General features: G+C 39.2%; 2 protein-coding genes across 3 annotated transcripts; both read right to left on the bottom strand.

The window, feature by feature from the left end:
* Nucleotides 1-6: 6 nt before the first annotated feature.
* Nucleotides 7-11922, bottom strand: srrt (serrate RNA effector molecule homolog (Arabidopsis)). Of its 2 annotated transcripts, none has more exons than XM_061962242.1 (20): nucleotides 11808-11922; nucleotides 11251-11369; nucleotides 10952-11080; nucleotides 10727-10873; nucleotides 7567-7755; nucleotides 6049-6218; nucleotides 5801-5979; nucleotides 4339-4443; nucleotides 4093-4264; nucleotides 3858-4006; nucleotides 3709-3770; nucleotides 3525-3603; nucleotides 3243-3434; nucleotides 2981-3148; nucleotides 2751-2904; nucleotides 888-1081; nucleotides 647-803; nucleotides 462-554; nucleotides 280-379; nucleotides 7-206 (listed from the first exon to the last, which is right to left on the bottom strand). In XM_061962242.1, the coding sequence occupies exons 2-20, from the start codon at nucleotides 11367-11369 to the stop codon at nucleotides 131-133; spliced, it is 2634 nt and encodes an 877-aa protein (XP_061818226.1). In that variant the 5' UTR covers nucleotides 11808-11922; the 3' UTR covers nucleotides 7-130. The 2 variants fall into 2 exon arrangements, with proteins under 2 accessions (XP_061818226.1, XP_072769909.1); XM_072913808.1 differs by lacking the exon at nucleotides 11808-11922 and adding an exon at nucleotides 11732-11789.
* A 753-nt stretch (nucleotides 11923-12675) lies between these two features.
* Nucleotides 12676-23988, bottom strand: rnf167 (ring finger protein 167). The gene is made up of 10 exons (XM_061962239.1): nucleotides 23599-23988; nucleotides 22739-22860; nucleotides 22582-22659; nucleotides 22350-22487; nucleotides 22183-22270; nucleotides 21762-21852; nucleotides 21568-21673; nucleotides 17539-17632; nucleotides 17396-17476; nucleotides 12676-13924 (listed from the first exon to the last, which is right to left on the bottom strand). Exons 2-10 carry the CDS (start codon nucleotides 22838-22840, stop codon nucleotides 13461-13463), a joined length of 1242 nt encoding a protein of 413 aa, XP_061818223.1. The 5' UTR covers nucleotides 22841-22860; nucleotides 23599-23988; the 3' UTR covers nucleotides 12676-13460.

Genomic DNA, 23988 nt, shown 5'->3' on the forward strand with positions numbered 1-23988 from the left:
TAAACATTATGGTTTGACAGCTTTATTGAGTAATGGGTGTACACACAATGCAATGTAATTACAAGATGAAAAGCTAAGAAAAAAAAAAGAGATTGGGGTAAGAAATAACTAACAGGGCTGTGTGAACCTTCTAAAAGAAGTCCATATCATCCGGTGCATCCAAATCCCGGTATTCAATTATGTTTCGCGGATCCCCGCGTGACATTCTGAAACAGAGATGGTTTGAACCCAATATTTAGGATTCAATTATATTGTGCCTTACTAAAGTGCTGGTCGTACCTGATGTTGCGTGGCTTTCCAAGGTATCCGCCTTGTCCACGAAAGTTGTCGTAGTTGCCTCGCCCGGCTCCAAAATGGTTAGGTGGGTAAAGGGGTCCACCTGCAATTTGAGAAGCATTTAGGTGTCACTTTAAAAGAAAAATTGGGAAAAATCCCAACCACCGTACACCTAAAGAACATACCACCATAGCCCATCAGCGGGGGGCGGGGCTGTGCAAAGGCCATTAGGCCCTGAGGACCTTGAGGAGGGAATGGCATGGCAGGCGAAAGCAAACCTGTAGAATTGAGGAAAAAAAGCAGCTCATATTATTGGAAGATGAACATTGATTGTAATCGAAAGTGATCGGTGAATTATTGACAAGCCCACCTTGACCGGGAGTTGGAAGAGGAGGAAGTTTAATCTCTGGCAGAGATGGCCTCTTGGCATCCATCAGGAAATTGTTGAAGAAAACCACCTCCTTCTTCACCTCTTCAATTTTGTCCCCGTGTTTATTCAGGATGTGCTTTCGTACAAACTCAGGACCCTTGAATGAGTCGGACAAGAGTGTGATCTAAGCGACCATAGTCTCTGCTAGAAGACAGTTGTTTCAACATCATAAATCACGTACCTTAAACTTCTTGCCACTGAGAGGACAGAGCCACTTGTCTTTTGCGAGCTCCTGCGTGTTGGCAGAAACAAACTTTTCAACCTCCTCAGTGGGGTCCTTGCGACCCATCTTCTCAGCCTCTTCCTCAGACAGGGTTTCTTTTGAACTATACAAAGAACTCAGCTTCTCCTCCATTACTTTCTGCCATTGTTGAACTATTTGAGACAAAAGTCGCATTATTAACAAAACATTACAACTTTAACGGTAATAAAGAAAGGGGTCCTACTAAGAACACATGCCTTGTATTCATTTTTTTTCTTTAATTTAATCTATTAGTCAAAATAAATACAGAACACTGCTTTAGATGACCACAAAGTATCTAGATTTGTGTATTTGGAAACCTCATAAGTCTCGAAAATTTGCACGAGCCGGCCCATTTTATCCAGTTGGAGGCAATAAGTTTCTTCATTTTCTCTATCCTCTTGTTGTGGGGCAGACGGACTCTTACATTCACACGCATGCTAAAATCCTCCACGAATGCCACTTCTATTTAAAAGTAACGTATAGTTCTAACTTATACCTGTCAGTAGACTCGATATGGTACTAATAAGTACCAAACAACAAGTACGAGGCGCAAACACAGTCGAAGGGGGCTTGTCCTGGAGGAAGACTTTGGCATGTAATTTAAGACAGCCCACAAAACATTGCCTTCTGAAGAGACAGTCAAAGTGGTTTGAAGATGGTTTGTAAAACAAAATCTTTGCAATATTTTGACCAAAGCGTGAACATTAGATGTTATGTAGACCAGTGGTCCCCAACCACCGGGCCACGGCCCGGTACCGGTCCGTGGATCGATTGGTACCGGGCCGCACAAGAAATGTTTTTTTTTTTTTATTAAATCAACATAAAAAAACACAAGATACACTTACCGGTACAATTAGTGCACCAACCCAAAAAACCTCCCTCCCCCATTTATAGTCATTCACACTCAAAAGGGTTGTTTCTTTCTGTTATTAATATTTCTGGTTCCTACATTATATATAAATATAGATCAATACAGTTTGCAGGGATACAGTCCGTAAGCACACATGATTGTATTTTTTTATGACAAAAAAAAAATAAAATAAAAATGAGAACACCATACCACATACCATTTTCAAGCGTTGACCGGTACGCAGTTACAAAAAGGTTGGGGACCACTGATGTAGACGACTATTAAGTGTTTTAAATGTAGAAAAAATTAATGATAAATATGACCCATTTAACAGAAGTGTAGGTAGTACCATGTTACAACAGAAAGTAACCAGCGATTACCAATACATCAGCAGGTAGATTAATAATAGTTTTGTCAAAGTAACCAGAATAGGCACAGTATGTTACTTAGAGCTGCAACAATTAGTCGACATTGTGGACAAACATCAACAATAAAATTTGTCCCCGACAATTAAATTTGTCGACAATAGTTGTGACATCGTCACTCATGTTTGGGGTCACTCGCAAAAACATTGCCAGTGATAACATGTAATGTGTGAGGATATTTCCTCTTATTCTTGTTAAAACATGAATACCTTGCTAATTTTGCAAAGTAGACCTTATTTTTATGGCAGTACATCTGTGATATGCAAGCATTTAAAGCGAAGACATGATGTAGGACATTTGGAGGGAGGATGCGGACACAGCCTCGGTAAGAGTGTTAGCTTCTACCTTTCTAGCTAGCTAACAAAAGTGAGACGAAGTTGTGTGAAAAATAATAATATTAGCCCAAGTAATTGCCTAAATCAATTAGAGTACACGCACACACACAATTCTGGCATTAAAGTTACAGTTTTACGACAGTAAAACAACCTTCTGAAAATAGTTTTCTGTGCAGTATTAGTAACTGACCTTCTCCGTTTGAGATACGGTTCGGCGGGACAGGTCCACGGACGTGAACCATGCCACAGCGGTTCGGCATCTCATCTTCACTCGGGTATTCACAAGCATTGTAGTAATCGATGGAATGCACAATGCGTAAATACAAGGCCAGGCGGTCAAGTACCTGAGTAAAAAAGAAGGTAAATGACATTTCAAAACACAAAGTAAAAGAGAAACAAGTAGTGAGTTGTTCTCCAAACCTTGGCAAGCTTCTCATCTTTCTCCACCGTCATCTCTGCTGAGTGTCCCTCCTTGGTGTTTTCTTCTTGATCCATCCCTCCAGTGGAGCCAAGGAGCTCCTCCTCCTCAGCACTCACCTCCTCTATCAGGTAATCAGTTATATTCTTCAAGATGGGATTCTGTGTCTTCTGCAATATGAAATATTTATAAAAAGATTAATGAGGCAATTTGGTATAAGTTGCTCTATATTTTGTGTGTAAAAAAACAAACATTATGCACTACCTCTGTGCTTTGGCTCTCATCCGGGGCCAGGCTGCACCACAGCTCTCCTTTCTCGTCCAGGGAGCGTATGAGCTTGGCAGCCAACTTGATGTCATTCCGAAGTATCTGCTTGTGCTGAGTGATGCCGTTCACGTTGCGCACCCTTCGCGCCAGATCCCTGTTGACGCCTGGTGCCAGCTCACAGTCCCGTAGCTGCAGCAGGGTGGGGTCCAACACGCAAGCCAATGCAAAACTTAAGGCTGTGCTCTGTTCCAGCCTTGTTGATCATATTGTATCACTTACACGAATGTTCTGAAGATTCCAGCAGACTTCTTTGATGTTGACACTGCGGTCAAATGTCACCCAGCAGCGCCTGTAAAACCTACAACAGCACCACATTTAATTTCCAAGTATGTCCGTAATAAGGAACGATAACAACCTAATAAACACTGTAAATGGAGCCAAATGTTAGTTGTATGTGATTAACCTGCGATCTGGATGAGGATCAGCCAGGCAGACGCGCAGGAAGCCAGGGTACCTGCGACACAACTGACAGAGGAAAAAATATGTGACGAGGTTATAATTACACAAAACAAACAGCACAGAAAAGGAAAGATTATTGAGCGATTAACTCACAGCTATAATCTCAGCCTTGGAAATGGTGGGGGCAATGCTCCTCATGAAGAGAGAGCACGTCTTGTGGAGAGGCCGTGGTCTAGGAGAGTCATCCTTAACTTTTTTCTCCACTTTCTCCTCCTCTTCAGCATTCAATTTTGGTTTATCGTCTTAAAAAGCAGATTGGTATTGGTGTGTAAGTTTTTCAGCTGCTATGTATTAAAAATAAAATGCTCTTCTCAAAGGATTTTCTCACCTCCACCTTTCTCTTTCTCCTCCTCCTCCTCCTCCTCGTTGTCTTCTACCTCTTTTTTCTTAACCGATTTTTCAGAACAAACTGAGTTAGAGTCGGATTCAGAGTCAGAATCGCTCTCAGAGGCGCTGGCTTCATCGTCACTGTCTGCGCTGCGCTTCCTCTTCCTCCTTGGCTAGAAATCAACATACCATTGAGAGGAATGTTTCTTGTTCCTGCTGGAAAAAAAATGCTTGCGACAACACAAACCTTTTTGGGTTCAGGTATTATTTCCTCGGCCGCTATCTTTGCCTCTTCTTTGACATCCTCGCCTCCTGCAGCAGTCCTTTCATTGACAGCAGAATCAATCGCCGCCTGAAAGGCATGTCAAAATTGGCAACCATAAATCATGAAGCATTTAATACAATGTCAATAAAGCTTTCTATTCTATTATAACCTAATTCTAGATTATGACAGGCTTTATCTAATATGTAAAATACTTGTAAACTGTTATTTGATTGCAATAAGAAAAGCCCATGTGTTTGATGCACCTTTTAATTCTAATTATATATTGTCATTTGGGTGCAGTAAGAAACATAAGTTTAAATCTTAAGGTTTATCATAAATGTTCTGTTAAAATTAGGCCAATAATGAAATGCTTTGTGTTCTGCTTTATTTTGAAAATTATCAAAAAGTATCGAAATACATGATATACATTTTGGTACCAAAACATTGGTGTCGGTACAAAATTGGCAACCATAAATCATGAAGCTGCTGAAATAGGCTCAAGCACCCCCGCGACTCCGAACAGAACAAGCGGTAGAAAATAGATGGATGGAAATCATGAAGCATTTATTACAATGTCAAAGCTTTCTATTCTATTTTAACCTAATTCTAGATTATGGCAGGCTTTATCTAATATGTAAAACAATTGCAAACTGTTATTTGTGTGCAATAAGAAAAGCCCATGTGTTTAATGCGCATTTTAATTTTAATTCTAATATTGTTTCTTTGCGTGCAATAAGAAACATGTTTAATCATAAGTTTGATCATAAATGATCTGTGAAAATGAAGCCTATGACATTGTTGTGTTCTCTTTCATTTTGAAAAGTATCAAAAGTATTGAAATAAATAACGATACACATTTTGGTACCAAAATATTGGTGTCGGTGCAACTCCTGGTGGGAGGTATGTGCAAATGTAACGATGTAATCGCTTACATGCCCGAACGTATACTATGCAGTGACATAGCAAGTGGTGTCCCAATTCCTAGGGAATATTACAAAGCTCTACCCCTTTTTACTTCATTTCGGGGGTGTAGAGGTAGGCGTGAGGGCTAGTGGTAGTGAGTGAGGGGGTGTATTAGGATTGGGCTTTAGAGTTAGACTTGTTACAAAACATTTCTTTTTTTCACTTCTGTACTTTACATTCAAGTTAGCTTAGCGCCACGGGTAGCATACTTGTCCTCTCCTTCTCCCACCGTGTGTGTCCACCCTAGATCGCCAATTAAGGACCGTCTGTATTATATTTCAAACAAATAATCGATATTCGGAAATGATCCACATTCCAGTCATTATGCATTTTTTCCCCACATCTACTGACACAGTAAAAGTCTATTCGGCTTCAAGATCAGTGGTTCTGCGACCACATTAGGTGGGTGCATAAGTGTTGGAATTCCTATTTATTATGCCAATAACCAACACATGAACTGTTCTCTGGTGGCCAAGCATACCTTTTCATCCTTGTCTTTGACCACTGCAGGTTTGCAGTCCCCATCCATGTTCTTGTGGCTGTCGCTCTTTTGAGTTTCTGCTCCACCAGATACTAACTTTTCCCTTTCCTCCTGCTCCTCAATTGGCAATTCTAAGATGCGAAGATCATGATCCGTCCCTCCTTCCATCTTTATCACAGCTGAAAGAGCGGGGATCTTGCCACTTATGCATCCTCACAAAATACTGGTATGTTTGACCGAATCCTGACCTGCATCTAGGACCTTGATGATGGCTGGCGTCTGTTCGATGTCCAAGGAAACGTTGTCAAACCAGCCATTTTCCATCAGAAACATGAAGACATTCAAACGGTTGTTTAGAGCCGTCAGTCCCTCCAACTTGAGCCGATTGGCCTCATCTGGGTGGTACTTAGACCTGAACCTGTGTCCAGAGTTGGGGATCCACAAAACAGTGGGGGAGGGAATGGCAAGGCACAGGATGAACGAGATGTACAAGTTAGAAAGCATAAAATTAATAAAAAATTTGAGACAATTGAAAATAATTTTTTATGAAGATGATATTTTGCTGAAGATTTATAAGAAAGCAAACATTTAATCACTGTAATAATGAAAGTTAAATATACAGAAAAATCAATTAGTCATTTACATCCTTATTTTAGGTATTCTATTACATGATGGTTCATTGTTAAACATTAGTAAAGTTTGAAATCAACTCACCACAACATGAAAAAAGTTACAGCAGAATTGAAAAAGCAACATTCACATATGGAAATGTTCATTGAGTGAACTACAGTTACCTTGTGTTCTCCACTTTAATAACAAATAAATACAGAGAGGTCTCCTCTGTAAAAATGGGCTCCACTTCACCCGAATGGTGTTTCTGTATACACATTTTGAGTTTAGGGATTCGATTTGATCCAAATGTAAAAAGAAAATGGTGAAGGAAAAAGGCGAAAACAAGAAAACTCCAAGCACGGGAGGAAGATTACGTGTCCTATCTGTCTAAAAGCCCTGTTACTGTGTGTCTAAGTGCAACTGCATTGTGCGCAGTGCGTGCCCTTGCTGTCTAAATCCGACTGTTGCAGAGTTCCACTTTTTCTTGAGGAAAAAAAACACGCCGTCAGCGTAGTAGTGGGGGATGAAGGGAGGAAAAATGGTTATGTCAAAACAGAACAATTTTTCATGATGCCTGTGAAATAAGTATAGTAAGCATTAACAGGCAGGACACAACTTCAGATATTACAAATCAACCCAATTGAAAACTCGCTGCTTTCTCTTAAATGATAGTGGTTCTAATTTGGAGAAGCTTGTTTCAGTCATGATCTCATGGGGGTCACTTAACACGGGATGAATTTTGTCAGGTTTAATTGACAAATGTGCAACTGTTTTCAAACATTAGGGCCAGAACTGCAGCTGGATGAAGAACTTGGGTTGATTTTCTATGCACACAACAAGCTATTAGAAAGAAAAACTGCGGGCCTGTTCCTACTTAATGGGTGCAACAGCACTTGACAAATTAGACAGGTGCTTTATACGCACTGTTAGCATCAATTCTTCATTTATTAGCACACAAAAGATCATTAACATTACATCACAATGTAACGTTACAATGCACGCACTACAGGACCAGGCCCAACCTAAATTACATAAATCTTATCTGCAATAATTTATAGAGTGGTCGCAATGAACAAAATTTTAAGAATGGATGCATTAAAAATCTACTAACTAGATAAATGAAGATATAACTAAGAAACGAGTTCAGACCATACCACTCTTCATCTTTGTGAGCCAAGAAGAAATCCTGCATCTGTTGCCGGCGGTAGTCGAGCTTGTACTCATTGTAGCGGTTCACCGCTTCGGTCTCGTCCACAGAATCATCCAGAGACACCAGGAACTCCTTAAAGCTCTTCATTATTGGAGGGGGTGGACCCAAATCCATGTCGTGGATGTTCCCCAGTCTGATGAATGAAAGAGAAGAGATTACATTTCAGTGATTACATGACAAAAGATCTTCAACAAAGATGTTATATATAACAGCATTTTATGGTTATTTGATGCCCTACCTAATTACTCATATTTTATAGGGACGGCGTGGCGAAGTTGGTAGAGTGGCCGTGCCAGCAATCGGAGGGTTGCTGGTTACTGGGGTTCAATCCCCACCTTCTACCATCCTAGTCACGTCCGTTGTGTCCTTGGGCAAGACACTTCACCCCTTGCTCCTGATGGCTGCTGGTTAGCGCCTTGCATCCCGCCATCAGTGTGTGAATGTGTGTGTGAATGGGTAAATGTGAAAATACTGTCAAAGCACTTTGAGTACCTTGAAGGTAGAAAAGCGCTATACAAGTATAACCCATTTATCATTTATATTTTCGGATAATGTATGCAACTAAAATAAATCCAACTATAGTTGGAATGGTGTATTTACTGTTAGCACTATGAAAAAAAGTAAATTGTATTGCATCACAATATTTATACAGTGTTTCCCATTCTTTTATTCATTTGTGTCGACCTGCCACAAAAAGATTTGGACACATTCTATTGTCTGTGAAAGTAGCTTGTCGTTACAACTCCACACAGTGGATGGAATCGTAACTCTGCTACTTAGCACACTTCATACGCACCAGATCTGCCAGGGAATGACAAGATGTAGCAGGAGATATCTGTGTTGCCAAACTAGAAACTTTGTCACTATATTTAGCAAGTATTCAGATCATGCTAGACTTAAAGAAACTTTTATTTTTAAAAAAAGCAACAAATCTATTGAACTTTTTTTGATCTTATCGGACACTTTTAGAACCGCGAACATGAAAGCACCAATCAAACCTCTCAACGAGCAGTTAGTCTTGCAGTGGTCAACCACAAAAAGAGGGACAGAAGAAAGTTGATTTGTACTTCTACATATTTGAGTCTCATATTTTTTGCTAACATTGTGTCTCTTGCACAGCATCCACAGGGTATCTCTGCACATTTTTAAGATCAAATTTTAAATATTTTCAAGACCTCTAAATGTAAAAATTAAGACTATATTTAATTAAAAAAGACAAAATATGACAACTTAAAACTGTTTAAGTACTAGGTTTTAGTTACTATGAATGCACACATTTAGGTGTGTTTTGGGTCTGAAGTTGCGACCCGCACCTCCAATTACCTTGTTTTGTCCAAATGGTGTCTGGGAAAAAAACCGGACCAACAAAGTATGTAAAAAGATGATAAAAGAAAAATGCCAGACATAAAAATAAGACCGATAGGTCAAGGCATATTAAGTATTTAATAACCGAATAAAACACAATGATTGACGTATGACACATGATGTTAGCAAGTGGCAATTTTTAGCTCATTAATTTGTTTCATTGTGTTTTGTGGCTGTAAAGTCCATAGTATCTTCATAACAAAAAAAGGTGCACAGGCATGCCCTATTTTTAGTTTAGTTTGATATATTTTGTTCTGTACATTTTACTGTCATTATTTTCAATATTGTTTCTGTACTGTTAGATATTACTGTTGTTTTAAGTGCATCAACTGTTCCATTTTAAGCTTTTGTATAAAGCTTCTGACTGAGCAGCTAATGGATCATCAGGCATCTAAGGAGTAATTTGGAAGCAGTGATTTACATGTTGCTTCATTATGCTACAAGTAATAAAACTGTGTTTAAAAATACAGGCAAACAGATGGAAACATTTCACTAGATCAGTCCAATATAAAATTCAATACCTCCCTTTCGAAAATTACTGACAATCTAATTAACGCTTTTTATGGCCTCAAAAACAGAAAGTTGTCAGGGTTTCCCCTAGATTGCCACTGGTGGTTGGGGCGTGGTCAATATGACATCATTTAAATGATGTCATGATAATCTTAATTTGCAATGATGCATATATTTTCTTTAAAAAGGCTTAACAAATGTGTTATGTATATTTAAAAACAAATGTGTTATTAGTTATTAATAATGACATAACATTTTTATTATATTATCAGAACCAGATTCAGCTTTATTGGCCAAGTATGTATAACACAAAAGAGATTTGACTTGGCAGACTGCGCTCTCTTTGTTCAATGCAATTTTAATTGTTGCTGCTCATTGTAAAAACTAACACCGGCTACATTATATTCTGCCGCTACAACATATTCTGCCCTTCCTGAATGTTGCAATTCACTTTGCCGAATATGTAAACAGTGGTTTGAATTACAGATTTTAAAAAATATGAAGTGTTTCTTTGATATTCTCCACAATGAAGTCACTGTAAAACAAGTGCAAGTAAAGTACTACCGTACCGGTATATATATACAAATGAAGCGCACAGAAATGTAGGAACCACGTTAAATGAATAATGTAGTTTGGGAGTAAACTGAAAAAAAGCAATTCAGTCATGCAGGATGAAGGTTGAGCTCTCTCTAATGTAATATATATGTCAACATATATGTAAATATTACATATATGATACATTTTTAGTCTACCTTATACATTTTGTTTTCACCCTCTTTTTGTGCCCTTGTGTACATTATCCCTTCCATCCTTTGTAACTGAGCTACTGTGTGGAACAATTTCCCTTGTGGATCAATAAAGTTTGTCTAAGTCTAATGACGCTAGCTTAATGTTAACATACAATAGACAAGATTATTGACAGGCTAACCAAAATTAGCATGGCCGATCACATGGTACATATATAGACAAACAATCATTCACGCTTATATTAATATCAATAGACAATTTACAGTCTCCAATGAACCTAACATACATATTTTTGGATTGTTGGAGGATACTGGAGTACCTGGAGAAAAACCCAACACAAGCACGGGGACAATATGCATGTCCAAACAACTCCCTGCCACAAATAGATTATAGTCCTGTGGGGAACACTGTTAAAAAAATAACCACACAAGTGTGAACCAACTACAATTCATTTTCATTAGGTGCTCATGTACGTCTCTCACCTGGCTTGAATGGGGATGCCATGATGAGGCTGCATGAGGTGCAGGTCAGGGTGGCCCCACTGCTGTGGCGGGCCGTAACTTGGCCCTCCTCCACCTCCGTAGCCCATGTCGTACCCACCACGGTAAGGATCACCACCATGATCATCCCTACCAGGGTAGCATAATAGAATTGTAATGAATGCAAACGAGTTGAGAATTGTAGAACAGGACTGCGGTTGAACTCACCAATCTCTTCTCATGCGTTTCTGCTGGGGGCTCATGTCATGTCTGGGAGGGGTGAATCTCTCTCTTCGCCCTCGGTCGTAATCCCGGTATTCTCCTCGGCTTCTCCGTTCCCTGCCTCTGTCCCACTCCCTGGCAAATGGAACTCAATTAATAACCAACTCAAGGATGAAGGAGCCAAAAAACTCTGGTGGCTATGTAGAATTGAATTGTTCTAGTGACTCTGAGATAGGCTCCAGCACCCCCCGTGAACCCAAAAAGGGACAAGCGCTAGAAAATGGATGGGTGGATGTTTAACTTACCGATCATTCCAATCATCTCTGTGCCGGTCTTCTCTCTCCCTGGAACGGTCATAGTCACTTCTTTCACGTCTGAATTTGTCCCTTCTTCTGCGATCGTACTCGTCGTCACTGTCGCCCATCTGCAGGAAGATAAATCAATATGACTTTTTATCAGGAAACGTATGTAAGATAGGACTGCAAATAAACAACACAAAACAAACGAAAAGCAGGTAGCACAGCAAGCTAGGTTAGCATGCTGTGCTAACATTGTATCATTAACAACGGTTTAAGTACGGTACTTGTCAGACTCGGGGTAAGTATTCGTGGTATTTCGGATACGGGATAAACAAAACAAAAATAAACATATTTTAAAGACTATAGAAGCGTGCTCAAATCTAGTCCTAGCATTTAATTCATTTAGTTACGCTCCGATGCTCATGGTTATCATTACATTCATTGTTCGCTCTCGGGCTACTTTAGCTAGAAGTCGAATATAACCTTCCTTTGTGGGCGAGCCTTTGGACTTCATCTTTTGTCATTGTAACAAAACAATGGAGTGGAAACAAACACATACATACCTTAAATACCTAAATTGTGTGCGTTGGTGCGCTTACAAGACCTCGACCTCCTCGTCTTCTTCAGTGGATGATGTTAAGCTGCAGAAGAGCGCCACCAGCTGGCCTGGAGTGTAATTCAACTTCTGATTTATATTTACAGAAGTACATAATGTGTATTTGCATTATCGAGAAACTTTATGTACATGCTAAAAAAATATTTTTGTTTTAACCCGGTAATTTTTCAATACAATTTCGAAATAAAAACGACAAAAGAGTCACATTTTTTAAATTAATTTTCAATTTAATACTCCATAGATCAGACATTAAATTGCAGCTACCCATAGGCTGCAACATTCTTGGAATCGTCACATTTTCAGCATATACTGCAGCGTCTGTGATTTTAAAATCATTTTTTTTTTCAATCGATTTTTTTATTATATTATAAGTTATATTGCTAAAATAAACTAACAAGCATTGTGTATGTGCTAATAATGCAGTCCATGACATTTAATTTTAACAGATTTTCTAATTTAGTCTATTAATGATTTTTCAATGTGGAGAATTAAACAAAAATAACATACAGTTCCACATAATCATTTGACAATTTCAATAATCGGAAATTTCCCTCATTCTAACTTTTCCAGCTGACCTTAGAATTTAAGATAAAGTGAAACAGTGTATTTAAACTAAGCAGGGGAACAGACTAAAACAGTGTTTACAATTTTTTTGGGAAATTTGCAGCAATTTTTATAACAGAGCCAAGCCTGATCGATGCACAGGAACATTGTAAACATGTTCTAGTGGCAACTCAACACTTGCTACCCATTAATCACACTAATTAATCTCATTAATGATTACAGTACAAATAAAAAACAGTGAAGACAAGGACTTAAAAGACCTGCAGCTTTTTAGTTTTTGAACACAAGGTATCCCACATAAAATGTACATAATGTACAATATAAGGCAATCCCATATTTGTTCAGTCCAAAAGACGTGGCAGAATATGTACTGTACTTGTTTTGTTTGTGTGATGCATTAAGTCAGTACAGCGACTACTGCCTGCACCCACAGAAACAACGTTGTCAAACTAGTGTTTGTTATCTGACATCACAACATTTTTCTTGGTGCGCAACAAAAAGCAACATATGTGACAACCAATGTACCAACTTCATGAGGGTTGAAAAATGATGTGGCATGCAGTTTTTACATAGATAGGCACACCAGAAACAGTAGGTGGAAAAATGGAAACGTGTTTATAACAAACCCATTCATCTTAAGATCATGGTCATCTGAAGCTAAGATATGCATTGATCCAATAGCAAAATATTGTTAAAGCTGCAGATATTTTAGTAGTGCGTAATTTAGTGTGCAAGATAAGCAAAACTAAAACATTAACACACAGTAAAGAAGTGAAAGACAATGTCACACATAAAATTATTAGAATTGAAGCATGAGAAACCTTTAACATCCTAAAGTGTGAGTTTTGCGTGTTTGCCCTTCAACATTTACTGACGTGTGGCATTCATTCGTAAGTCTAACGGATCAACGCAACATGTGTGTTAAGTTGAGCTGTGTGTGGTTACAATACAACAAAAGGTTCAACTGAGTACACAGTGATCAATAGGAGAACAGCAAAGGCCCTTTTCTTGTTGAGTCATGTTGACGATTCAGCCATCAGATGCGCACTGTATCCCTGTCGATAAGCTGAGCGGTGTCGTCGTCACCGGGGTGCCGCTCATCTTCTGTCTCATAGCTTTCCGAGTCTGTATCCTCCTGAGGGGAATAGTAGCCTTCGTATCCCAGCACGGGGGAGTTGTCGTGAGCCGGCGAGGAGATGCACTGGGCGGTGGTCACTGTGGTGTTGTTGGTGGCTGAATAGGCCCCCGGACTCCCAGAGGGAGAACCTGGGTTTGACGGGCGGAGAAGAGGGGTGCGCTCGGAGTCAGCGTCTGTTCCTTCTTCTCCTCCTCCTCCTCCTCCTCCTCCTCCTCCTCCTCCTCCTCCTCCTCGTCCTGCGCTCTCCTCGTCCGACTCTGACTCTGAGTGCTCTGTGTTGCTCTGGGTGACCCTCTGTTTGCACACGGGGCACGTCTTCTTAGTCTTGGTTAGCCACGGGTCCACACACTTGCTGTGGTAGGCTAAAGAGAAAAAGCATTTTAAAGGAGGGTCACACAACATAAAATAAAGTACTAACTAAAACAAAAGGTTTAAATTGTTATTACAGTATTATAGCTGAGGTATGGTGGACAACCAGGCAATGATGCAGAAGTGCGGCACGTATTGGATGTAGGGCCGGACAATTGCGTGTATGATTTTAATTAATTTCAAGTCAATCAGCTGTGAGCACATTAACTCAATCAACCTTCTCCTGCTCCACTTTCATTTGTAAGTTGCACATGAAGTAAACAGTATGACTGAACTTGGAGCTAAATAAGCAAAATAAATGTCAGCCGTGACTTGGAATTATCTTTCGAAGATGTAGCTATTTTTGAGAAAAAAGCGTCAATGTCCTTGTGTGGTGGTGGTTTGGATCGCCAATGTGATGTGCAGCAAATCAAGCCGATGTACAAAGTACATATGTTGGTGGACTCAAAAACAGCCAACACAACTAGTTTGTTTATTGAAGAAGTACAATCCAAGTGATTAAACGGAAAGTGTGAATATACAAGCAGCTTGCCCCTGCTGTCAGCACATGTAGCATTAGCAATTTAGTCGCTCCGAGCGGTACAGCCAACAGACCCATATCTTGACTTGAAACTAACTGTATTGCACATTCACAAGTGGCATTGATGTTTGCTGCATATGTGGCATCCATCCATCCATCCATCCATTTTCTACCGCTCATCCCTTTCGGGGTCGCGGGGGTGCTGGAGCCTATCTCAGCTGCATTCGGGCGGAAGGCGGCGTACACCCTGGACAAGTCGCCATCTCATCACAGGGCCAACACAGATAGACAGACAACATTCACACTCACATTTACACACTAGGGCCAATTTTAGTGCATCATGTTTGAAAATTATAGTGTTTTCATTAGGGCTGCAACTACCGATTATCTCAGTAATCGAGTAATCTATCAATTAGTTTGTTTGATTGATCACATAATCGGCTCGAACACATTTTATAGCCTCAATGCGTATTTTAGGTAAAACAGTTGAAAAACAGTAGGGCTGCACGATTTTGAGAACAAACCTAATTGCGATGTCTTCCTCCAAAATGGTGATTGGATTTGCGATTTCTATATTTTATACATAAAAATGTGAAAATAACAAGTGAAGGAAGATATGGTACTTTTAGTCTTTCAATCAACATGTTATTGTCCCAAGGGGGCGCACTTTAGAACATTATGCAATAATTTACTTTAAAAAAGATTTGGCTTTATTGCAGACAGACTCAGAGTTTTTGTCTACATCATGCTCATAAACTGAAGAAGTGACCAGAGGTGGGTAGTAACGCGCTACATTTACTCCGTTACATCTACTTGAGTAACTTTTGGGATAAATTGTACTTCTAAGAGTAGTTTTAATGCAACATACTTTTACTTTTACTTGAGTATATTTATAAGAAACGCTACTTTTACTCCGCTACTTTTATCTACATTCAGCTCGCTACTCGCTACTAATTTTTATCGATCTGTTAATGCACGCTTTGTTTGTTTTGGTCCGTCAGACAGACCTTCATAGTGCCTGCGTTTCAACAAATACAGTCACTGGTGACGTTCACTCCGTTCCACCAATCAGATGCAGTCACTGGTGACGTTGGACCAATCAAACAGAGCCAGGGGTCACATGACCTGACTTAAACAAGTTGAAAAACGTATTGGGGTGTTACCATTTAGTGGTCAATTGTACGGAATATGTACTGTACTGTGCAATCTACTAATACAAGTTCCAATCAATCAATCAAAAGTGTGAAGGAAAAAAGACCATTTTTTATTTCAACCGTACACCCCGTCAAAAGCCTAAAGACTGACTGCACAGTTCCTGTCTTCACAATAAAAGTGCCGCTCCATCGCGCCTGCGCTTTCAAAATAAGAGTCTCCGAAAGCCTGCGCAAACAAGCTAGCAAGCTACGGAGTTTGCCGCCAATGTATTTCTTGTAAAGTGTATAAAAATGAATATGTAAGCTGGACATATAAGATGCCAAAAACCAACCACTTTCATGTGGTATTAGACAGAAAGGAGGAACTTTTTTTCTCCTCCATTTGAAAACGTGGACGTTTGTCATCACTACTGTCTGATTCCAATCAATGCAAGTCATCAGAATCAGGTAATACACCAACTTATATTCTTGTCTTCATGAAAGAAAGGAATCTATATGTGTTAAACATGCATGTATATTCATTAAAACACTATTAACATGTAAACAAAAACGGCAAAAAAAATAAATATAAATTATATACTGTATATATCAATGTACCGGTATGTATATATATATATATATATATATATATGCATGTATATGTATGTATATATATATATATATATATATATATATATATATATGTATATATGTGTGTGTGTGTATATATATATATATATATATATATATATATATATATATATATATATATATATATATATATATATATATATATATATGATATGTGTGTGTATGTTACTCATCAGTTACTCAGTACTTGAGTAGTTTTTTTACAACATACTTTTTACTTTTACTCAAGTAAATATTTGGGTGACTACTCCTTACTTTTACTTGAGTAATAAATCTCTAAAGTAACAGTACTCTTACTTGAGTACAATTTCTGGCTACTCTACCCACCTCTGGAAGTAACCAATACAAACTGAACAGTGTTTATAATGTGATGTCCTCATAATATATCACCAGAATGCAAGTAACCATTTAAAAGAATATAGGCTCTGATTTCTCATTACTGTAGAATTGTTTACTATTGTACTGTAATTGAAAGGTAAATAACTTTCTTATCTTAAATAAACACACAGAAATATAAAATGGACTCATTTCTGTGTGCAAGAAGTTAACTTAAATAAATATTGAACATCTTAAAGTGCATTTTTTTTCCCCAGTTGAAAAAACAAGGTCGGATGTTGTATTTTTGTTTGTTGACATCACGTGATCACAACATTCTTGCTTGTTCGTCCGTGTTTGAAGCTGAAATATTACCACAACGGACATTTTGCTTTGTAATCACATTTTTTTTCCTCCTAGTTTTTGTTACCTTGCAGAACTTCTCTAATGGCGGGAATGATTGGAAATGGAATTTTTGCTTGCAGCTTAAAGCATAGCAATTAGTTGAGACAGTTTTTATCTCAAAACAATCTTAAGAGGAATACCAAGGTATTGTGATATTTTTTTTGCCAAATCGCCCAACCCAAATGGAAATCACACAGCCCTTACCAGTCACACTGTCCTGACATCACCCATTACTATTAAACAGCATCATAGCTAAATGAAAGCATATCTCTATATTTTTTACACAATTTGACAACAATTTTATTTGAAGTTCAAATTATATCAATTGATTGAGGACTTGTCAGTAACCTAAAGCATCATCCGTGAGGATACAAGCATAAATGCAGCATCGGACAGTTATCATAAACAAGAACCAACAAGTGTATTTAAATAAGATTTACCATGTGAACAGGGTAAAACCCGCAACTTGTCTCCTTCTTCATAGTCGTCCAAGCATATGGCACACACATCATAGTCATCCCCTGAAAGACAAGAAAGAAGAACATCTGATGTATATGCTCAACAAGATATAACTACTTTTTACCTTTAGTGAACTTGTGAATAGGAATGCGCTTCAGCTGTTCCTTTGACAAGCGATTTTTTCTGAGCCTCTTTCTGTACTGCACACAGCGTATGCCCTGAAAAACATACAAAAAAAACAACAATTTTACAGATGTTGCAACAAGAAATGTAAATAAATGAATATGTGAGGATTAAGGAGCCACAGAGTTAGCGGTACACCATGTTAATACAAACTACAGTTGAACCTCGGTTTACAAACCCCTCATTGTACAATCTTTTCGATTTACGAACCACAAACCAAATGAAAATATGCTTTGGTGTACAAACCGTGTCTCAGTGTACCAACATTTCATCCACACATTGTTTCCAGTGCAGTCATTTTGTGCATGGCAGCACTGTTGATTGATGATCTCTTGTGCTTATTCAGTGCTGTCGTTAGCTACTGTGCTTTTTAACAACATTTTTCTACAAACCCTGTTTCCATATGAGTTGGGAAATTGTGTTAGATGTAAATATAAACGGAATACAATGATTTGCAAATCCCTTTCAACGCATATTCAATTGAATGCAGTACAAAGACAAGATATTTGATGTTCAAACTCATAAACTTTATTTTTTTTTTGCAAATAATAATTAACTTAGAATTTCATGGCTGCAACACGTGCCAAAGTAGTTGGGAAAGGACATGTTCACCACTGTGTTACATGGCCTTTCCTTTTAACAATACTCAGTAAACGTTTGGGAACTGAGGAGACACATTTTTTAAGCTTCTCAGGTGGAATTCTTTCCCATTCTTGCTTGATGTACAGCTTAAGTTGTTCAACAGTCAGGGGGTCTCCGTTGTGGTATTTTAGGCTTCATAATGCGCCACACATTTTCAATGGGAGACAGGACTGGACTACAGGCAGGCCAGTCTAGTACCCGCACTTTTTTACTATGAAGCCACATTGATGTAACACGTGGCTTGGCATTGTCTTGCTGAAATAAGCAGGGGCGTCCATGGTAACGTTGCTTGGATGGCAACATATGTTGCTCCAAAACCTGTATGTACCTTTCAGCATTAATGGCGCCTTCACAGATGTGTAAGTTACCCCCATACCATCACAGATGCTGGCTTTTCAACTTTGCGCCTATAACAATCCGGATGGTTCTTTTCCTCTTTGGTCCGGAGGACATGACGTGCACAGTTTCCAAAAACAATTTGAAATGTGGACTCGTCAGACCACAGAACACTTTTCCACTTTGTTTCAGTCTATCTTAGATGAGCTCAAAGCCGATGGCGTTTCTGGGTGTTGTTGATAAACGGTTTTCGCCTTGCATAGGAGAGTTTTAACTTGCACTTACAGATGTAGCGACCAACTGTAGTTACTGACAGTGGGTTTCTGAAGTGTTCCTGAGCCCACGTGGTGATATCCTTTACACACTGATGTCGCTTGTTGATGCAGTACAGCCTGAGGGATCGAAGGTCACGGGCTCAGCTGCTTACGTGCAGTGATTTCTCCAGATTCTCTGAACCCTTTGATGATATTACGGACCGTAGATGGTGAAATCCCTAAATTCCTTGCAATAGCTGCTTGAGAAAGGTTTTTCTTAAACTGTTCAACAATTTTTTTCACGCATTTGTTGACAAAGTGGTGACCCTCGCCCCATCCTTGTTTGTGAATGACTGAGCATTTCATGGAATCTACTTTTATACCCAATCATGACACCCACCTGTTCCAAATGTGCCTGTTCACCTGTGGGATGTTCCAAATAAGTGTTTGATGAGCATTCCTCAACTTTATCAGTATTTATTGCTACCTTTCCCAACTTCTTTGTCACGTGTTGCTGGCATCAAATTCTAAAGTTAATGATTATTTGTAAAAAAAAAAAAAAAAAAGTTTATCAGTTTGAACATCAAATATGTTGTCTTTGTAGCATATTCAACTGAATATGGGTTGAAAATGATTTGGAAATCATTGTATTCCGTTTATATTTACATCTAACACAATTTCCCAACTCATATGGAAACGGGGTTTGTAGTTTTAGCTAGCTCAATGCTTTACAATGTGTTGAAAGTGTACGTTTCTATATACGAATCTTGTTCCAGAATCACTTAAGTTGGTTATTTGTGGTTCCAGTGTAATGTTAATTACTACATATTAAATATACAAAACAAAAATATAAACGTAACACTTTTGTCTAGGCTCCCATTTTCTTGAGTTGAACTAAAAGATCTAAAACTTTTACTATACACTCTCAAATATTGTTCATGAATATGTCTAAATCTGTGTTAGTGAGCACTTTTTTTGCCAAGATAGTTCATCCCACCTCACAGGCGTGGCATATCAAGATGCTGATTAATCAGCATGATTATTGCACAGGTGTGCCTTGGGCTGCCCACAATAAAAAGCCATTCTGAAATGTGCAGTTTGCTTTATTGGCGTCTGGGGCAGGGAGTCAGAAAAGCAGTCAGTATCTGGTGTCACCACCATATGCCTCACGCAGAGCTACACATTTCCTTCACATAGAGTTGATCAGATTGTTGATTGTGGCCTGTAGAATGTTAGTCCAATCATCTTCAATGGTGGTGCATAGTTGTTGGATATTGGCAGGAACTGGAACACGCTGTCCTTTACACTGATCCACAGCATCCCAAACATGCTCAATGGGTGACATGTCCGGTAAGTACCATGCAAGAACTGGGATGTTTTCAGCTTCCAGGAATTGTGTACAGACCCTTGCAACATCGGGCCGTAACTTGTCATGCTGCAACATGAGGCGATGGTCTCCGGTGAATGGCACAACAATAGGCCTCAGGATCTTATCACGATATCTCTGTGCATTCAAAATGCCATCAATAAAATGCACTCGCGTTCGTTGTCCATAATATACCCCTGCCCATAGCATAAACCCACCCCCACCATGGGCCACTCGATTCACAACGTTGACATCAGCAAACCGTTCTCAAACACGACGCCACACACGCTGTCTGCCGTCTGCTCTGAACAATGAAAACCGGGATTCATCCGGGAAGGGAACACCTTTCCATTGTGCCAGACGCCATTAAAATTGAGCATTTGCACACTCAAGTCGGTTACGAGACAAACTTCAGTTAGGTTGAGACCGCGATGAGGACGACAAGCATGCATATGAGCTTCCCTGAGACGGTTTCTCAAGGTTTGTGCAAAAATTAATTGGTTATGCAAACAAATTGTTGCAGCAGCTGTCCGTGTGGCCAAACCTGAGATGTGGGATAGATTATCTTGGCAAAGAACAAAATTCTCACTAACACAGATTTTAACAGATTTGTGAACAATATTTAAGAGGAAAAGGTATTTTGTGTTTAAAGTAAAAGTTTTATATCTTTGAGTTCAACTCATGAAAAGATGGAGCAAAAACAAGTGTTGCGTTTATATTTTTGTTCAGGGTACAAAACGACATCATGTCACTGCTAATGATGTACGAATTGATACTGATATATCGATACCACCGATACCAGATCTTTATGCTCTAATATTGATTCTCAAATCAAAATATCGATACTTATGATACTATAGTTATTTGAGATCATGTGTATCAGTAACAGAAACACAGTGTAAAAAGTAAGTAGACTTGTGAATGAGGCAATGTTTTAATTTAGAACGCTTTTGTTGCGCGTTATTTACATGTTCAGTAGTTAACATTCATGTTTACCTTCATTGTGAATTACTTTTTATTTTAATAGTAGTTCTTATGAATTACTGTATATGAATGCTTTTATTAGTTTACTTTAATTTGTTTTACTTAATTACCATTTTATGGTTTGAAACACCATTTTAGTATACTTTGTATGATTTTGTATTCTTTATGCTCTGAAATATGGTATATTTGAAATACACAACTTTTTCAATTTTACAACATTAGATATATTTGCACAAAGTATCGGATCAGTATCACCGATACCAGCATGAATTTTACTCTGTATTGGATTGGTAAATAAAATCATTGGTATTGTACATCCCTCGCCATTACAGCTTGGTTTGCTTTGTCTTACAATGTATGCAAGAGTAAAATAATTCACGATACTTACCAAGATAACAAACATCACAATAATGATCATGCCAACCACTCCAGTGAAAGGAATAAGGTAGTATGAGAGTGGGAACGCAAACTCTGGCTTTAATATCACATAGGCTCTGCAATTGAAGCGAAAAATAAATTAGACCCTATATATTCTGACTACAGGCAAATATATCTACAGCTATGTCATATTGCATTATGTACCCTTCATCTGGAATGATAAAATTCTTAAGAGCTTCCGAGGCATAGAAGCTGGTGAAGACTGAGGGGATCACAATCTCCCCTGCAATGGTATCTGGTAAAAACAAGCAAAATAGAAAATATTAAGAAAAAGCTAAGCCTTTTTACAGTGATGGGTCATTTGCAGCTCTTTGAAATGAACAAGACTGTTTATTTTCCCTGTTTTTCTGTTTAAGATGCACGTGATTGGTCAAAATGTATGGTGGTGTATGTGTCGATAGAAGAGGGTAGGAGGGGTTATTATGCACACAGCATCAGCAATGAGAACACAAAGAGGGGGGGAGGAGACATTGCTACAAGACGTCAAAGTTAAAAAAAAAAAAAGCAGAATTCCCATCCCGACTTCTTTAGTTAGACATGCCAATGACTGTGTTGACTGCCTTACCGTTACTGGCGTTCATATTGAGCAGAGAGTCGGAGTACATGTTGTGGATGATGGCAGCGCTGTATCCAGCTTGCTGCGCATGTAAGACCTATGGGGGAAAAAATCATTGCATTAGATTTGGCGCTAGAAAGGGTTCCATACATTGAAGACTTTTAAACTTCACTGACCTTTCGATCAAAACTGCACTCATAGCGTTTGATGAGAGCTATGAATTTGGTGGTGTTGGCCTCCAAAACTGGCAGGAGTGAAGGAGGGGGGGCGATCGGTGCACAGCCATTGAGAGGGTGGGAAACCACTAAAACACCCTTTAAGGTCAAGACAAACCTGTTATTACATTGAACTATGAATGAGATTTTTCCACTATTACCGGTAAACACATTCCTCGCCATATACCCTCACCATGAGTCCATCCTTGGGAAGGGGGGATCCAAACAGGGCTGGCAGGTCCTCAAACAACAAGGTCACATTGCTGTAATGCTGGCCAATTGTGAGGAACAAACAAGCACATTTGATGCATTTTCAACAGTAATCAGTGTGCTGATGCAGTGTTACTTACAGCATAGATGTATGCATGTGTGGGCGAGGGTGATATGCTGCATAAAATGACGGAAAGGACTGTCAGAGGTGCTCCTGCCCACCACCCACCCGGTTGAAGCATCCTTCAATGGTTTTGGTGTACTAAAATGAAAAAATAAAAAGATTATTAGAATACTGCACATAAACAACCATGTGATTAAAAAAAGACTATACCTATGCTGCTAACTGTACATTAGAATACTAATATTTAAACAGTGATCAAACACACGATGAGAACACGTAACATCTATTTTTACTCATGCATTATTATTTTGTTTTCAAAAATACAAATGAATATCCTGACTGAATGGGCAGCACGGTGACACAGGGGTTGGTGCGTGTGCCTCACAATACGTAGGTCTGGGTTCAATCCCATTTGATTTTTCTGTGTGGAGTTTGCATGTTCACCCCGTTTTCCTCCGGGTACTCTGGCTTCCTCCCACCTCCAAAGACATGCACCTATGGATAGGTTGATTGACAACACTAAATTGGCCCTAGTGTGTGAATGTGAGTGTGAATGTTGTCTATCTATCTGTGTTGGCCCTGCGATGAGGTGGCGACTTGTCCAGTGTGTACCCCACCTTCCGCCCGAATGCAGCTGGGATAGCCCGCCCACGCGACCCCGAAAGGGACAAGCTGTAAAAAATGGATGGATGGATGGATGGATCCTGACTGAATGACATTAGTACAAACAAACATTTGGTAATGCGGCTGCGTAGTGGTACAATACACACTTGATCTGTGTGATAGGGTAGAATTAGTACACATTAAAGACATTTGTGTGTCTTCCGCCAATACCAGACGCGCAGCAGGGGAGTGGCGAGCAAGTTAGCTGCTTACCTTGTCGGCCTCTTTTATGTCACCGCAGCGTTAAAAATAGGTCCAAAATGTCCTCCCGTCTCACATGTCACCGCATCAAACCAATATAGTTGACTTTCTACTGTTTATATACTGGCCACCTTATGTTGCGTGTACGAGAACAAACTCGCCAGGGAAGGATTAGCGCTTGTTAGCTGGTTTGGCTCGTTTTTGGCAAATGTTGGATAACAGTTAAATCATTTACGTGACAGAGCACTCAGTATGTACGATGCAGCACTTACGCACACGGTAAGCAGAATATAGAAATGGCTTAAAGTGTCCTTATGGACAAAAATTATCTATCTGTTCAGCTGTAAACGTGTGTTCGCTAATGGCTGCTTGTGTTTGTTATTGCTTGCTGGGTCCCCCTGA

The sequence above is a fragment of the Nerophis lumbriciformis genome, linkage group LG09 (genome assembly GCF_033978685.3).
Source record: "Nerophis lumbriciformis linkage group LG09, RoL_Nlum_v2.1, whole genome shotgun sequence".
Taxonomy (NCBI): domain Eukaryota; kingdom Metazoa; phylum Chordata; class Actinopteri; order Syngnathiformes; family Syngnathidae; genus Nerophis; species Nerophis lumbriciformis.

Excerpts from the sequence above, each read along its gene's own strand:
- srrt (XM_072913808.1), bottom strand. The coding sequence starts at position 11,758 with ATGAAGTCCAAAGGCTCGCCCACAAAG. Across the intron at positions 3,435-3,524 it reads GGAATCTTCAGAACATTCGT|CTACGGGACTGTGAGCTGGC; the intron begins GTAAGTGATACA and ends ACCCTGCTGCAG. Across the intron at positions 555-646 it reads TCTTCCAACTCCCGGTCAAG|GTTTGCTTTCGCCTGCCATG; the intron begins GTGGGCTTGTCA and ends TCAATTCTACAG.
- rnf167 (XM_061962239.1), bottom strand. The coding sequence starts at position 22,840 with ATGCTTCAACCGGGTGGGTGGTGGGCAGGAGCACCTCTGACAGTCCTT. Across the intron at positions 17,633-21,567 it reads TTGTGATGTTTGTTATCTTG|GGCATACGCTGTGTGCAGTA; the intron begins GTAAGTATCGTG and ends TATGTTTTTCAG. Across the intron at positions 13,925-17,395 it reads GGTTTTACCCTGTTCACATG|CCTACCACAGCAAGTGTGTG; the intron begins GTAAATCTTATT and ends TTTTCTCTTTAG.